The following is a 16,637-nucleotide window of genomic DNA, read 5'->3' as shown; positions in this document are numbered from 1 at the left end:
AAAGTAGGTATGGGAAAGTGTCTGTGTTTTGTTTTGGGCGGTTTCGGAGGAGAATGGCAGTAGTTTGCCCAAGCGAGTTCCACAAAAACAAGTAAACCAATGTTCTCCCCAGCACTGTATAATATAAGTGAATATATAAGCTACATAAACGGGTGAGCTGAAAGTTGAGGCATCACAGTGTTGTACATGCTACTATACCCCTGAGAAGAAAAACACACATTATCAGACAATTAAAGAGGAAAGACTTGGATAACCTCAAACAAGACATGAGTTCTTTTTTTTCCACCAGAAGGAACAAAAGGCTGTAGGAATGAGATCTGAAATTCTGATAATAAATCATAAAGTGTTCAAATACTGATTCAGGACCAGTTTTACTCAGAGAAGCCCTGAAAAGCCATTGCGGGGCATGGAAACACTGAGCTCAGATCAGTACTGTTACACTGAGATCTTAATGCAGGTCAGGATTCTATTTCCTGTTTTGGCTTCTGGTCTGAACTTCTTTTTACAAACAGATCAAAGCCTATGGAAAAGAAAACATTTTTCCGGATTCTTTTGCTGTATCCCTACATTTCCTTTTGGCCATCTGTCTGAGCTCCTTAACAAAGAACGATTTACAAGAGACTTGTACATGCAACCTTGCATACTTGTGATTCTTTTTGTGTTGATTACACACACACAGACACACAAACAAGTTCACTTCTATCCTTATATCCAATTTAAAAAAGAAGAATAGGCTTTTCATGCAACACGTACAACAAACAAAACCAAACATAACATATAAATAATTAATTAGGCCATAGAAAACATTTGTAACCACCCTGTGTATGTGTTTGAACAGACAGAAGTTTCTTAGGAATAGCTGGGCCGGAGGGCAGCAAGTGTTTTGGCAGAATGCATTGCTGGCAGTGAGGGCTTACAAGAGTTACATCACAGGAGAAAGAGGCAAAACCACAGTGTTTCAGTCTATGGAAATGTCAATGACATGGTTCAGGATTCAGAGTCCTGCAGAGAACAGAATTTAATTCAATTAGATGTTAATAATTGAGTATAGCCAGTAAACTCATGAACTGTATGACATACAAAAAAATCATCCTAATCATCAGTATGTTGTCTGGCTGTCCTGTAAAAATATCTATTTTGTTTTAAGAATGTTTCAATTTTTTTTTACTGGACAGTGAATTGATTTAAAGACAGGTGGGAGTGTGTTTGTACCTTTACAGAGGGCACACGGAGGAATGAGAACACTGTGTTCGTCTCTTTAGACTGGAAGAAATCTTCGTAATCCTGAAAAATAATCGAAAGATAATGACTGAGTAGAGTTTATAGCAACAGCAACTGTGTTTATTGCACTATTTGTCTTTAAAATTGGATATCTGCAAAAACATCAAACTAAACCTACTGATTCAGATGATATAAACTATGGCATTAAACATCCATTAACGTGAAACATTTTCTTAATACATTCCTTTTAAAATAAATAACAATAGCTCTAAATGTAAAACCTATTTTACAAATGTGTCTTGCCCTCTATTTATGTCAAACAGTTAATCGCTGTGACATGTTGTGAAGGAAGTGGATCTACTGTTCTGATTGGCTAAAAGAGGTGCTAGGGGCGGGGTCTGAGAGTAATCAGGATTATTGTGAGATTAGATCATTTGGGCACTCAGCAGAATCAAGCCATTACTGCCATGAGTCATTCACAAAATATACAAACCTTACCTTAACTCAAGCATTGACTGATGAATCATTTCTAATTTAAGATTCAAACTCATAAACGTCTTTCTGATACTTCAGCCATGTATGGCAAGAGAGTCACGGTGACATATTACACTACAAATCTAATTAATAAATAGAGTATGTGAATGTGAATATTAAAGTGTGTTTTGCCTGCAAAGTCTGTCCTTTTTTTAAAAACTTTGTAAGAATTAGGCATTTTTTCACTACCTTATATAAGACATCTCATGCTTTAATGTGATTGGCTAGAGAAAACACAATAAATACTACACTAGAATGTAACTGGTTGAAAAAAGAGAGCAGTGCTGCACAGTTTACTTTACACCATGGATTTTTGTTTACATGTATTGATTTTTAATAAACATCCTCTCAAACCAACCCAATGTTCTCATTGGCCAGACAGCTTATCATTGATTTAACTATTTGAGAGAAAGAAGAGTATTACTTCAGCAGACCCCTCCAAATCCCTGAGACATTTTACTAAGCCAATTAATACCATATGAATTAAGGTCTGTAGTATATTGATGAAGATATAACCAGTGTACGAGTATCTATCCAACAATAAATTAGCTTCTGATAGAAGATCATTGGTTAATCTTTGAGCAAGTTGATGATGTTTTAAGGGGAGAGGTTACATCACCTATCCAATGTTTGACATATCAAGCTTATTATTTTTTTTAGTTAAAAGAATGGCACATGTGAGGCGGACTCACGCCACAGTAGTCGTCTCCATTGAAGATCTGAGGGGGGAGAGGATTGCCCTTTTCAGGTCGTTTCTCCTCAGGAATGTTCCGGTACATCCAGAACCTCTGATCCTCCAGCATAGTGATGTCAACCTCCTCAAAGCTGATCCGGTTGGCCTCCAAAAATCCCACGATGGCTTGCTGGTGTTTTTTCACCTGTGGAATCACACAGTGAAGTTCTTCGGTCAATGATGATCTGTGGTAGTTCTCAAATGATCTGTCATTAAGATAATTAGGGCTACTCACAAATTAGAACTTGAGTATGAGCATGTGTGAGTATTTGTGCATTTGCATGAATATTTGAGTCATTATTTATTCAAAATTGGGAAGTGGTGTAATCTTAAGGAAACTCTGCAAGAGTTACTATACTGCAGATACTTAACTTATCACATTATTTGACACATTTAACTCTGGTTGTGTGTCATGCAAAATACATTTTAATAAAGTAAAATTAAAATGTGATATTATTTCTTTAATGTATTCATTTTAATATTAGCCATTTAGCATTTTTATATTTATCACCGATAAATTGGTCCATTAATGACCATTTTTGGACTGATCATCCTTGTACTTGTCAGCCTTGAAACATTTTTAATATAACAGGATTTGCACTTACAGTATAGTTATACATTTTCGTGTGCATACGTGCTCATTTGTCTATTCTAAAAACACACAGATGGACATTACCCAGATGTAGGCTGAGAGTATTGATCGACAAAGAGGGATTCATTTGAAAGTAAATGGAAAACATACCACTGAAATGTACACACCTTGAAAATATTTTCCATAAAACATTTAAAGCAAATCAAATTTAACACAGAAAACAATGAAAGACTTTGTGTGTGTGTGTCATTGTGCTTGTTGTGAGTGTCCATTTGTGTGATTTCATTTATATATATAAAAAGACATGTTTATACTTTGGAAAGTCTACTTTTCTTGGCATTGTTGCACTGGAATGAATATTGATTTTTTAAACATACAAAGGCAGTCAGTGAGTGCAGATGGTGACAGACAGACAAGTAAGATAAGGACAAAATATTTATTTAATGTTAATGGGGAAGGATTCAGAACCTAACAGGATTCCAGACAAAGAACAGATATATATATATATATATATATATATATATATATATATATATATATATATATATATATATATGTTCTTTGTCTGGAATCCTGTTAGGTTAGGAGGTTCATTAAATAAATATTTTGTCCTTATCTTACTTGCCTGTCTGTCACCATCTGCACTCACTGACTGCCTTTGTATGTTTAAAAAATCAATATTCATTCCAGTGCAACAATGCCAAGAAAAGTAGACTTTCCAAAGTATAAACATGTCTTTTTAAAAAATTCCTAGCACTCATAGTTAATGAGTGCATTAAGAATAGGCACACAGAGATGAAAAAACTTCCAAAAGAATAACATTACTTTTTAAAAAATCCTTCATTATAAGAACACAGTAGACTTGAATTGATGCATCAGTTTAACATTTAAAAAGCTATAAAACTGAAAAGTATTATTAAAAGTATATTAAGTAAAAAAAAAACATACTGATGACCGAATGTCTATTTATAGCTTAAACTATCTCTTTAACATAAAAATGTGTGTACACCCCTAAATATTTAAACACACACACAAAGGTAGGGTATGCAATTTTTTATTAACACTTTTTGTTATTGTCATGATATGTCAGTTGTGTTTAGGACGTTTCAGTTTTCATGGACTTTTAGTTTGTTTTCATTCATCACATGTGTTCCTTTGTTTGAGTTTCCCTGCCAATCATCAGTTCCATTGGACACTAATCATCACAGCTGTTCCTCATTTAGGTTATCACCATGTGTATTAATTCCTCACCATCTCTGTTTGTCCGGTCTCATTTGTGTTAGCACTTGTCTGTATCTGCCCGGTGGATGTTTATTAAACTTTGCATTTGAACTTATCCTGATCTTCTTCATCTGTCTGTCTACAACCCTTGCTTCTTCCTTCACATCCTGATAGCAATCAACAACAGAAGTATGTACATCTTCTGTGCAAGTCTCAGGGCCAAAACATTTTTGTCCAATCATTGCATTCCGTCCGAATACAATGATACGATGTCCTACCTGTCTGCCAACACATGGATGTATCTCCGCACATCACATGTCATCAGCGTGTTCTGTAAGGCAGAGTTGTAGACACACAAGCTGTGTTCGAAATAGTCCCCTATGCTGCTTTTGCATATAGTTTGTGCTTGCTGTTTAATAATTATTTGAAACTTAGCAAACTGGCAGCTCCAGTAGTAAAGAAAACTTTTATCTGGAACTCTGTCATGGGCTGTGTCCGAAATCTCCCACTACTCACTATATAGTGGACTATATAGTGAGCTCGCCATTTTGTAGTGCTGTCAGTCAGTGATGATTATTATACCCTATATAGTCCACTCAATGCATCCCAGAATGCATTTTGAAAAGTAGTGTACAACCGATGGTCACTAACCCAAGCCCTACATACCATCATGCATTGCGCTGATTGTAAAAGATCAGCATCATCTTCATCTTTAACTTACAATTTGACGACGTCAGACATTCTCTGACGACGTCTCGCTAGCGTAGCAAGAACAGCACGTCGTTTTCTGTGTCTAGAAATCCTGTTTCTTTTGCTAATCCGCAAAATCTTCTGAATCACGAGAACAAACAAACAAAAAAAAGATAAATATTGAGTGGCATCTCCACAGAGTCTAAAAGCTGTTTTATTAAGAGTATTATGAGCAAGATATTTGATAACATAGATCTGTTTTTTCCCCCCTAATGTCGACAGGCAAGAGAAAACGGTGTGGCGCGAAAATGAAAATATATGAAATATGTGTATTAATTTTATTTATGTTTATAAGTTATAATCATGTGTGGAGTAACGCATTATAACAGAAACGGCCAGAAATTACTTTTAATTTTACAATTTTGGAGAAATAAGCTCAATATAATGTAATGTATTTATAAAAAAAAAATCTATTTAGCCCAGAGCTGGCTCGGCACCAGCCACCAGATGATGGCGCGTTTAAATAGTGCGACAGTAATGACGTAATCAACGGCACCGAGAGACGATCGAGTAGTGTCCGAAAGTGGTGTTTCTATTATACTGGTGAGCTCACTATATAGTGCTCTACTCCCTACCCCCTACATAGGGGTTAGGGAGTAGTGGTTTGAGTGGAGATTTCAGACACAGCCATGGAAACTATGTACAACCCTTAATTAAACAATGTAATAATCAAATAAAAAAGGAATTTATACGTGTATGATATTACGCTGTACCCACATTGGACCAGAGGATTAGAAAATAGATGGATGATTCAGCTGCGGGCGCTATATCTTCTGGTCAGACACGGGAATTCATTCAGTGCGGCCCTCAAAGTGCATTGTGGGTATTATCTAGTCATTGAGTGTACATCGGTTGTACACTCATTATTGCAGGGTGCATTATGGGTGAATGAGTGCACTCGATAAAGTCCACTATGGTTATGAACACCACTAAAGATGGTTGTCCCCTAAAATAGTGCCCTATTTAAGGGTATATATAGGCAGTGTTTTTGGACACAGCTACAGTCACCGGGTGCCATTAACAAACAGCAGCCGCCTTTTACAGTTCCTTCTGAACCAAAACAACGAGCTTATGCTGCCTTCAGTCCATGTCATAACTGTAATTACAAGATGGCAACCCGTATCATTCTACCGGATCTAATTTATGGATTTATGCATTTCTATGTCAATACTATCAACACTGAAATTAATCTGCCACAGTCATGTGGTATACAAGTAAGATTTCTGTAAGTTGTTTACATTCATTATTATTGCAATGTTATGTGATTTGAGACATGAGGTAGTTTAACGCCATCTCTCATGACGCTTTGCAGACTCTGCTTTGTGCAGTCATGTGTTTTGAAGGAGGAGTGGCTTTGGAGACACTCTGAAGGGAGGGAGGAATCTAATGCTTTCAAGTTTAGTTCAGTTCAGTCTTTATTGTCCCACCCAGGGAAATTTGATTTGCAATAGGGTTAAAAAACAAACATACATGAGACATAAACAAAGATAAGAACAGCCGTTATATACAACCTTTTTTTGTTCGTCTAAAAGTACTCAATAGTTGAAATGGTAGCCTCAACAATCTATCGTTTTGAGCAGCAGCTCAAGCTCAGTAAAAATTTAGGGCATTAATTGCCGTGGGTGCAAAGGAAAATTTGTATCTGTTAGTTTTTATTTTGGGCAATCTGTATCTTCTCCCAGAGGGGAGAAGAACAAATTACTTCAACAGAGGGTGGTGAGGGCTAGATATGATACTCTGAGCCTTACATTTAACTTGTCTTTTATAGATGTCTGCCAAGGAAAGTTGTTTGGTTCCAATTATTTTGCTGGCTACCTTAACAATGTTAGACAGTTTATTTTTGCTTTGCACCGTAAGATTTACAAGAGAAAGATTATAAGATTTATAAAATAGAGTCATCAAAGTTTTGTCCACATAAAAAGTATTCAGTCTACGCAGAAAATGAAGCCTCTGAAGACCCTTCTTGTAGACAGCAGAAGTGTTAAGGTCAAAGTTCAAGTTTTTGTCAATGACTGTTCCTAGGTATTTGTAACTCTCCACTGCCTCAATAAGTGAGCCCTTGATTGTTGTTGAAGAGGTAGAGTGGAGAGTTTTTCTGAAGTCTATGACCATGTTTTTGGTTTTAAGGACATTTAACTTTAAGAAGTGGTGGTCACACCAATCAACAAAGTCGTTCAAAACAGGCCCATGGTCAACCTCTCCATCCTGGAGCAGACTGACTAGTACTGTATTGTCCGCGAACTTCAGAAGAAACCTGTTATTGTGGTGACTCCTGCAGTCATTTGTATATAGGAGATACAATAGTGGGGACAAGACACACCCCTGGGGTGAGCCTGTAGATGACAATCGCTTCTGAGATAGAACGCCATTAACGCTGACTGACTGGGGCCTAAATGTTAAAAAATCCAGTACCCATTTTACTATACCTGGATCAAGGTTAAAAGAGGACACAAGTTTCCTAACTAAAAGGTGTGTTTGGATTGTGTTAAATGCTGATGAAAAATCAACAAATAAAAGCCTTGCATGGGTTTTTTTCCCCTCAAGATGCTTATACAGAAGATTAAGTAAGGTAGTAGTAGCATCGTCTACTCCTCTATTAACCTGATATGCAAATTGCATTGGGTCAAGCATGCCATGAAGCTTTACAGACAGGATTTGCTTGACTAATCGCTCAAAGGTCTTCATCACTATTGATGTTAGGGCTACAGGCCTAAGGTCATTAAGCTCTTTTGGGTATCTGTTCTTGGCCACAGGTACAACTACAGATTCCTTCCACAGTGTTGGGACCTTATGCTGGGAAAGTGACATGTTAAAAAGATCAGTAAAAATATCACATAATTGATTTTTAGACATTTACCCGTTATCCTATCTGGGCCAGGTCTCCTTCTATATTACATTTGTAAAACATAGATCTAACAGAATGGGCACTGATTGTAGGTAGAGAGGGGGCTGCACAATCACTCAAAACATCAAACAGATCCCTCTGCGTAAATTTGTAAAATCATGTTCGTCATTAAAACGTAAATAAAAATCATTTAGAGCACTTGCAAGCTCTATGTTTCAATTAAAACTCATCTGAGTTCCTCAACAGCATTTTCAGTCCACATCTCCACTTCTCTTGTAGTCACTTTACCCCTTTTGAGGAGTGGCTTGTAGGTTGGAATGAGAGAGATAGTGTTGTGGTCAGAGCTACGGATTTATATGCACCTTTAAAGGGTTAGTTCACCCAAAAATGAAAATTCTGTCAGTATTTACTCACCCTCATGTTGTTCCAACCCCGTAAGACCTTCGTTCATCTTCGGAACACGAATTAAGATATTTTTGATGAAATCTGACAGCTGGATCACTCCTCCATTCTAGTCCATAGGCTTCTTCAGGGATTGAACTTGTCGGCCTCGAAAAGTTATTAAAGACATTGTTAAAATAGTCCAAGTGACTACAGTGGCTCAATCTTAAATTTATCAAGCGACGAGAATACTTTTTGTGCGCAAAAACAAACAAAAATAATGACTTTATTTCAACTATTCATGTCCTTCTCTTTGGGCCTCTAGTCAGTTACCGTAGTGTGATTCCGTAGAGCTACGTCACACGTAGGCTCACTATTGGCCGACGCTGGTCATGTGCGTGATGCGTGTGACGTACAACAACAGAAGCTTACGCTATTACACTAGTGAACTGACTCGAGGCCCAAGGAGATGGACATGAATAGTTGAAATTTTTGTTTGTTTTTGCGCACAAAAAAATATTCTCGTCGCTTGATAAACTTAAGGCCCTGTTTACACGAAAACGATTCCGGGTGAAAACGTAATAATATTTTATCGGATGTGCCTTTCGTTTACACGGCGACGGCGTTTTTGGGGCTTAAAAACGCAAAAAAGTGAAACCACCCTCCAAAGTGGAAATCTTAAAAACGCTCCACCGTCGCGTTTCCGTCTAAACGGGTAAAAACGCAAATCTGCTCATGGCGGCTCTCGTCGCGTACGCATTTACGTCACAGGCATGCGCCAGTACAGGAAAATAACAACCAACATGTCGGATTTTTTCCATACGTCGGACCTTCAAGTTGCCCTAGCAGCTCTGATAAACGTCCAAGAGTCTTTTCAATTTCGCGCTACTAGGGAGAGAAGTAGAAGGAAGGTTGTACGCAGGCGCACGGACTTGTTGTTGTTGTGTGGCAGTGCTTCACATTGCCACCTAGCCGCCTGGAGTGCATACTACATCGCATTTCTAACACTTTTGCGTCTCCATATGCACGCAGATTCCCCCCCCATAACGCTCGTCTAAACGCAGAATAAAAAGTGAAAACGAAACGCCACTTTTGCGTTTTGTCTTCAGATCGTTTCCGTGTAAACATGGCCTAAGATTGAGCCACTGTAGTCACTTGGACTATTTTAACAATGTCTTTAAAGGTGACCTATAATTCAAAATTGAATTTACCTTGGTATAGTCAAATAACAAGAGTTCAGTGCATGGACATGACATAGAGTGAATCTCAAACTGGACTGTTTTCGCGTTCTCATTTAATTCACGTTTATGAAAAACACCCCTGAAAAACGGTCGGTTCTCCACACAATACCGACTGTGACGCAATAGTCGGGATCATTAATATGTACGCCTCCAAATATTTGCATAATGCCAGCCCTCAATGCCAGGCGGAACTGCGCAGCCGAAACATGGCAGTTGCTCAGTGTGGATGTACACATGAACACAAAAGTATTTTTTAGTTCCTTCATCTGGGCCTCTGAAGAAACAATGGGTTAATTTTATTTTCTCTGGAAATTTCCAAACATTTCACCGCCTGTTTCCTCAACTTGGGCCAATACAGAGCTGGCCTCGGATCGAGCTACCAAGCAACACTTTCTGTGTAATTGTTCAAGTTCAGACAGGTAATCTTTCTCTCAAAATCGTTCAATACTGTTTATGCATCAGTAAGTCAAGCCAGTGACTAAAATATCAGCTTCACATCGTTTCTTTTAGTAGGATGAAAATAATCGTATTTAATTTGTGAACAAATTATATACAGAAAGCGATCAAAGAACAATCTTTCCACACAGCGCGAGTTTATCTGGACACTTGCCAAACTCGTTATGAAATCAATGACGCACGTTACTGCACAACGAAGCTCTTACTGTATTTACATCATTGTGTTTGCATTGGTGAAAGCAGAGAGAGTGCAGAAACTGCTTTGCAATGATAAGATCTTTATTCTCGCGATCAACACACTGTCATCTGCTCAATGCTCATCACGGCAACATTTTATGTGATGGGAATAGATCTAAATACTTTAAAAACATCTCACGATTCGTTAATCTCGATAGCTGTTATAGTAAAAACGTATAATAGCAGTAGTAAAAGTATTCGGGAGAGAGTTTCACATGTAATGCGTTGCTATTTCATATGCAAGCATGTCAGCCAATCACAGCAGTGGCCGCGGTTACACTGAATCCCACAGCCAATCACAGCAGTGGCCGCGGTTACACTGGATCCCACAGCAGACACGCCCCTTCAAACAGAGTGTTCAAATCAGAGGCTAAAAGCAGGCTAGGAAAAATGCCATTTATTTCTAAATTATGATTATTTTTTATCTAAAAAACATACTAACATTATAAGGGTAACCCAGGAAACATTATAAAATAATAAAAAAAAACATTCTAGGGCACTTTTAATAATTTTTCGAGGCTATCGACCTATGTTGTGGTTCAGTTAAGTTCAATCCCTGAAGAAGCCTATGGAGGAGTGATCCAGCTCTCAGATTTCATCAAAAATATCTTAATTCGTGTTCCGAAGATGAACGAAGGTCTTACGGGGTTGGAACAACATGAGGGTGAGTAATTACAGACAGAATTTTCATTTTTGGGTGAACTAACCCTTTAACTGAACCACAACATAGGTCGATAGTTTTGTTCAGTCTGGTAGGGCATGAGATATACTGATAAAAGTTGCTCATTGATTTGAGATTACAATGATTAAAATCACCAAGAATAAAACAAGGGGCATCCGGAGAGAGGGACTGAAGCTTATGTGTCACTTTGTGAATAATTGCCACTGCGGCCTTTTTTTCGTTAGCTTTGGGGTGTATATACACAACAGTGACAAATATTTGAGGAAATTCGCGGGGCAGATAGAAGGAGCGCACAGACACTGACAGCAACTCAGTGTCCTCGGTACACACAGACTCTCTGACAGTGACGTTTTTACACCACCGTTGGTTGACATATAGGCAGACACCACCCCCTTGGGATTTCCCTGTGACGTCAGCGTCTCTGTGAAGCCTGATCGGCGCACCATAGCCACTGAGAGTCAACTCAGTCTCTAAATCCGCAGAAGTAAGCCAGGTCTCGGTGAAGGTCATGATGCAAGCGTCTCTGTATTTCTCCAAGTGCCTGACGTTAGCTTGGATCTCTTCGATCTTGTTCCTGATAGACTGGGCATTACAAAGTAGTATGGAGGGGAGGGGTATACAGTTAAGTCCCAAGGCGCTTAAGCCTCTGCCTCCCCTTCTTCCCCGTTTCCGCACTTTGCATTTTCTGTCCCGTGTAGTACAATTGTCATTGTGGCGGAAGATGTCTTTAATGAAGCCGTCTTCTTTAAATAAGTCCAAGTGTGTTGGTAGCTGCTGTTGGTCTTTTAGGCTCAGTAGAAACCCTCGTGGGTACTGAATCCTGCCCATGTGCGGATGGCAAGGATCAAACAGACACTGCACCACAGCAAACACAGTCCCCGTGACAATAAGAAGCAGTAATTCCATTTCAGTCTTTTAGAGCAACGAACAAGGCAGCAGAAGTAAAGCTTAACCAGATAGTTGTGTTTCGGCTTGACGATTACTAACGACATTAAAAGAAAAGCAACATTTAAAACAAAACAAACAGACCACTACTGCACGCCGCTACTCACCCAGCGCCATCTTGCTTCCATTTTCAGGGAGCCAGACGTGTACAGTGTTATTTCAAAGCTAGCTTGCTATAATTTTAGCCTGTCCGAAATTGCCTACCCTTCCTTTAAGATAATGGATTAGCTATATGTAATCCTTTAGCTGATGTATACATTATCCCTAACCTGTAAACACTTTTTTTTACTAGATAATTAAATAATATTTTTGACTTGAATGAAACTAGTTATCTTTTTTCGGTTACCAATATTCATTGCTCACCAGGCTCCAGGACTGACACATTTTCAACCTGAGCACCTAACTATGAGAGGCCTAGTTTCAACAGCTGTATGAGAGGGAGTGACTTACAAAAACACACACATGCACACCATAGTTTGGCAGTATCGTCCAGAGAGAGAGTTTTTGGATGTGTCCTCATTGTGGAGGAGGACAGATGGAGTACAAAAAGTCCCCTGCCTTACCTCGCCTTGCCTTCCCTATCTTTGTCTCTCTCTCTCTTTCTCTGCTGACTTTGCAGGCCGTGTTGCTGGGCACTGCATGCAGAGCTGTTTAGATTAATTTTGTCGCTAAACACACACCTCTGCACATAGAAAGCACAAGTGCATTAAGATTCATACTCAGTGATGCATTGATAAGCGAATCAAATATCTCTCACACATACACATAAAGAAAAAGAAAGAAAAGTTAGAGCAGCTCTCTATTAAGCCCTGTCTGCTTTTCTTCTTTTTTTTAAAACTCTATAAAACTCCAGCCCTGATAAACAGAGACAATAGCAGCTCTAGCCTTGTGTCAACCCAGCACAGTCACACAATGCAGCTATTGATTAATTAACAAAACAAAAGACTGAAGACATAGACATTCGCTGTCCATATGATTTATTTTAAGAACTCCACTTCTCTTTCTGCCACAACCTGTTAATAAATAATCAGGAATTGTGTGTTTTGTAAATGCTGTCTATATATAGAAATATATACATAGATGACTAATTAGCGCCACTATGGCTACTTCTATGGCACTCTATGTAATCTGTCTACCATATTGGACTGATCAAAGACGGCCCGTGAACATTTGAGAGCAAGTTGACTAGGCGTCTGAAACCGTAATTAGACGCATGCATGAATATCTATATCTGCAATTTGCTGAACTAACACAACAAGACGAAGGCGTCAGGTAATACAACATTAAAAAGTTCCCATAGTAAAAGGAAAAATATTAAAAGTACCATAGTAAAAACCTGTAATATTGAGTGAATACATAAACACAAACCAACACATTCTCACCTGTGAAAGGAAAAATCTTGGCGGTTTCACATCCAGAATCTGCGCGATGTTGTGGCATCATTGATTCTTGACAACACGCTGACTGGATGGAGGGCGCGCGCGCAGACGTGTCTGGAGCGGTCGAATGTGGAATCTACGTATACATATCTGATCGAGACCTCTCTTCTGACTCTTTCTGCAAGTTACAGTTGGTGGCCAGCAAGTGACAGACTAAATTATGAGTGAGACATTTATTAATTCAACTGATTTGTTTAAAAATGCTGATTTGTTCAGAAATTAAACTAGTCATCTGTCTTTATGAGCAAGTCTTTGAATCATTCGTTCAACCGTTTTGTTTGGAACTATATGATGGATCAAAAACAGACAAAGTAACAGGCAAAATTGCATCTAAAATGTATGTTACTTAATATTCACTTATGTTACAGTATACTGAATTGTTGTATATAAGCAATATCACTCACAATCGTGCCCTTTTTTTATAATATCTTGCTGACTCTTGACTACGGCCAATTCAAAGTCATTCTGATATATTCGGAAATTCAGCACTTTTGCTTATGATGTTTTTATATATATAGATAAAAAATAATCAGTGTTATTTTAGTTTAGTAGGCTATATTTAGCTTTATTTCAGTTGTAGTTTTAGTCATTTGGTACTTCATCTTAAACGTGTTTATTTCACTCAGTTGCCAAGTCAACATTTTTAATGTGTACGTTTTTTTAAGTTTAACTTTTTAGCGTTCACATCCTCGTAATCTCGTAATTACAATTTGCACCACCTGACCTCACCTGACCACCTGACGCTCCGAGTGGAACGTCATGAGTTGTCATCTCGAAATCACGGTATACGACATGACTTGAACGCAGCTTAAATGAACAGCATGATTTGGCAGGGAATATGATCATGAGGTGGCCTGCTCCATTCAGTTGAACTTTTATTATGACTGGATTCTTAACCTTATTTGAATGTACATCATCAAACATATTTTTCAATAGTACATATAATGTTTTCAGTGCAAAACTTTTTATTGAGGGAAAAAGTGCACTTTTAGAAAAAGATAAATCCCATGAGGTTGAGAGTATCATTCTGTTCCCTATCAATGAGCTGAATGCAATCTTACCACTCAGACTTTCTAAACACACTTACTGAGCCTATATCACTGTCGAATCCATCAAACCACTAAGCTTAGCTGACTGAAATTCACTCAGTGAGTGCTCTCAGTCCTTCGCATGCATATGCAAAGTGCAATGGTTGGAGGTGGATGAGTGTAACGAGTGGAAAAGGTTAGTCAGGGGTATGACCTTTATAATCCCCTTCTGACTAAAGCTTATGAGAGCTAATGTGAATCAGGGTGTGTGTGTGTGTGTGTAGCTAAACGTGAAAAAAGTACTTCTCAAATTTGCTGTCATTTAAACAGTGCACTGCACAGACCGGAAAGCCTCTTTAGGTACAGATTGGTTTCATCAACCATCACTCACTTCACACAAACATCCTTTTGACACAAAACATATGTTATATAACAAACACATGTAATCTTAGTGAACAAACACACACACACACACACACACACACACACACATCAGTACAACTGGCATATTTCACTTTTCTTTTCTAATGATCATCTTGTTTGCCTTCTACAGAAGAGCCAGAGCATGAAAGAGATGTTTGCCTAAATGAGAGGAGTGTGTGCTGAGAACATGGAGACTTAAAAATAGCTCTTTTTGGGTAAACAATCCGGGTCTTGTAGAAATAAGGAGATAGCGGAAATCAGTGCATAACTCATTTAGGCTATTACCTCATTCTGGCACTATTAGGTTACGATGCCGACAGTACTTGCTTATCTGCCTGCGAACCTCAAAAAACACACGCTTCATCTCCATATCAGAGCTGTCAAATACACAGTGAGTCACTATACAAACATCATTTGATAACCATCAAACACCAAATGAATGACATTAAATACAGGAAAAACGAATAAAATTGCACATCCTTCCTCCCAATCTCTGTTCAGAGACTGTGATCTCCTCATTTAAAGAACTAAAAATCAATGTCACTGGAGCAACCAGCTAAAAGGCTGAAATATAATCCCTGCACTGCTAAATGAATCAGGATATTCCTCATGCTTTCCCTGCAGGCTGCACAACAGAGCGATTAAAACCAAGCTGATCTGCACGCCATGTGATTGTGGCATTGGAGTTGGCAGTGGGTTGGTTTGTAGTGTAAACATGAACTTTGTCCAACCTCTGCTTTATGACTGGTTTCAGTGTGCCGAGGTGGACAACAGCTTTGGATTATCTCAAATAAAACATAAACCACATCTTATAACCATTAGATAGATTGAAAAACACTTGATAGAAATCGTTGCTAAACATATAGATCGGAACTGAGCTTGACACTGATTATGTAATGAAATCCATTTTAGATTCATAGTAAGTAATGTCTATCCAGAATGTTCTGCACTGTGTGGCTTGAAACAGGCACACCTAGCTTTCAGTTATAACGTGGACAAGAGGTCTTTAATGGTGTGCACTTGACAATAATAAAATACAAAAATGTACCACAGTGTAACACCATGTTTCTAGAGAACCATGTTACCATGGCCATGAATAACTACGGTACGTGGTTTATATAATTACCGTGGTAATGCCATTTGACTTTACTGTACTCTGCTGTCACCTGCAAGAGAGGGTGAGTTTCCCATGATGGGCTAAGTTCATAAAGTCAGCGGGGCTTACTTGAAAATTAACGTCTTGTTGTTGTTGATATGCATATAACTCATGTGCACACAGAAACCTTAATGAGTGCCATAAATGTATCACAGCAGCAAAGTTATTCATTTAAATCTGTACTATATCCTTCCTTACATCTGTCATACATTATCTATTTCAATAATTATTATATGGAATAGATTAGAAAACACCACAGATCACAGAATAAAAATGAACGGTTGTTTGACATTATTCTTGGCAGCCAGTTTTACAACATGCAACTCTTAAATGCGCGATGTAAACATGTTACTCACCGCGACAGACCCGGACGAGGAGGCGATATACACTCTGATGACCATCCTAATCCTCACTGATCCTCTCGAAAAAGAATGAAGGCTGGTTAATGTTGCGTTCTCTCGTTCTATAGACTTCTTTGGACCTGCGGTTACGTCAACTTCACCCTATGAAATTAAAGTGAGTGCGCGCGCCCAGTGTATTATAATAAAGCCGCTCGCGCTCCATCAGTGCACTTCACTCCACCGTCGGGAGCGCAGCGCTCAGCTCCAGCTCAAGAAGGGAATCATGGGAAATGTAGTTTTAATCTCCTAAAAAAAACGACGCCTATCCTTGTTATCATTAATCCGTTGTAGGGGATTATCATGTCAAGAACATGATAGTAAATATTGTCATCATAGTTAGGATGTTGCTACC

The 16,637-nt window shown here is 38.5% G+C and overlaps 1 protein-coding gene across 1 annotated transcript; it reads right to left on the bottom strand.

Moving 5' to 3' along the window:
- Nucleotides 1–748: 748 nt before the first annotated feature.
- sh3bgrl2 (SH3 domain binding glutamate-rich protein like 2) lies at nt 749–16,477 on the bottom strand. Its single transcript, XM_056239750.1, has 4 exons — nt 16,241–16,477; nt 2,448–2,633; nt 1,213–1,284; nt 749–1,002 (listed from the first exon to the last, which is right to left on the bottom strand). Exons 1-4 carry the CDS (start codon nt 16,283–16,285, stop codon nt 988–990), a joined length of 318 nt encoding a protein of 105 aa, XP_056095725.1. The 5' UTR covers nt 16,286–16,477; the 3' UTR covers nt 749–987.
- Between the last annotated feature and the right edge of the window lie 160 nt (nt 16,478–16,637).

This window comes from Rhinichthys klamathensis, unplaced genomic scaffold, assembly GCF_029890125.1.
Source record: "Rhinichthys klamathensis goyatoka isolate OS25496 unplaced genomic scaffold, OSU_Roscu_1.1 h1tg000020l_1, whole genome shotgun sequence".
Lineage (NCBI taxonomy): Eukaryota > Metazoa > Chordata > Actinopteri > Cypriniformes > Leuciscidae > Rhinichthys > Rhinichthys klamathensis.
This window is presented reverse-complemented; position numbering and strand designations above follow the sequence as displayed.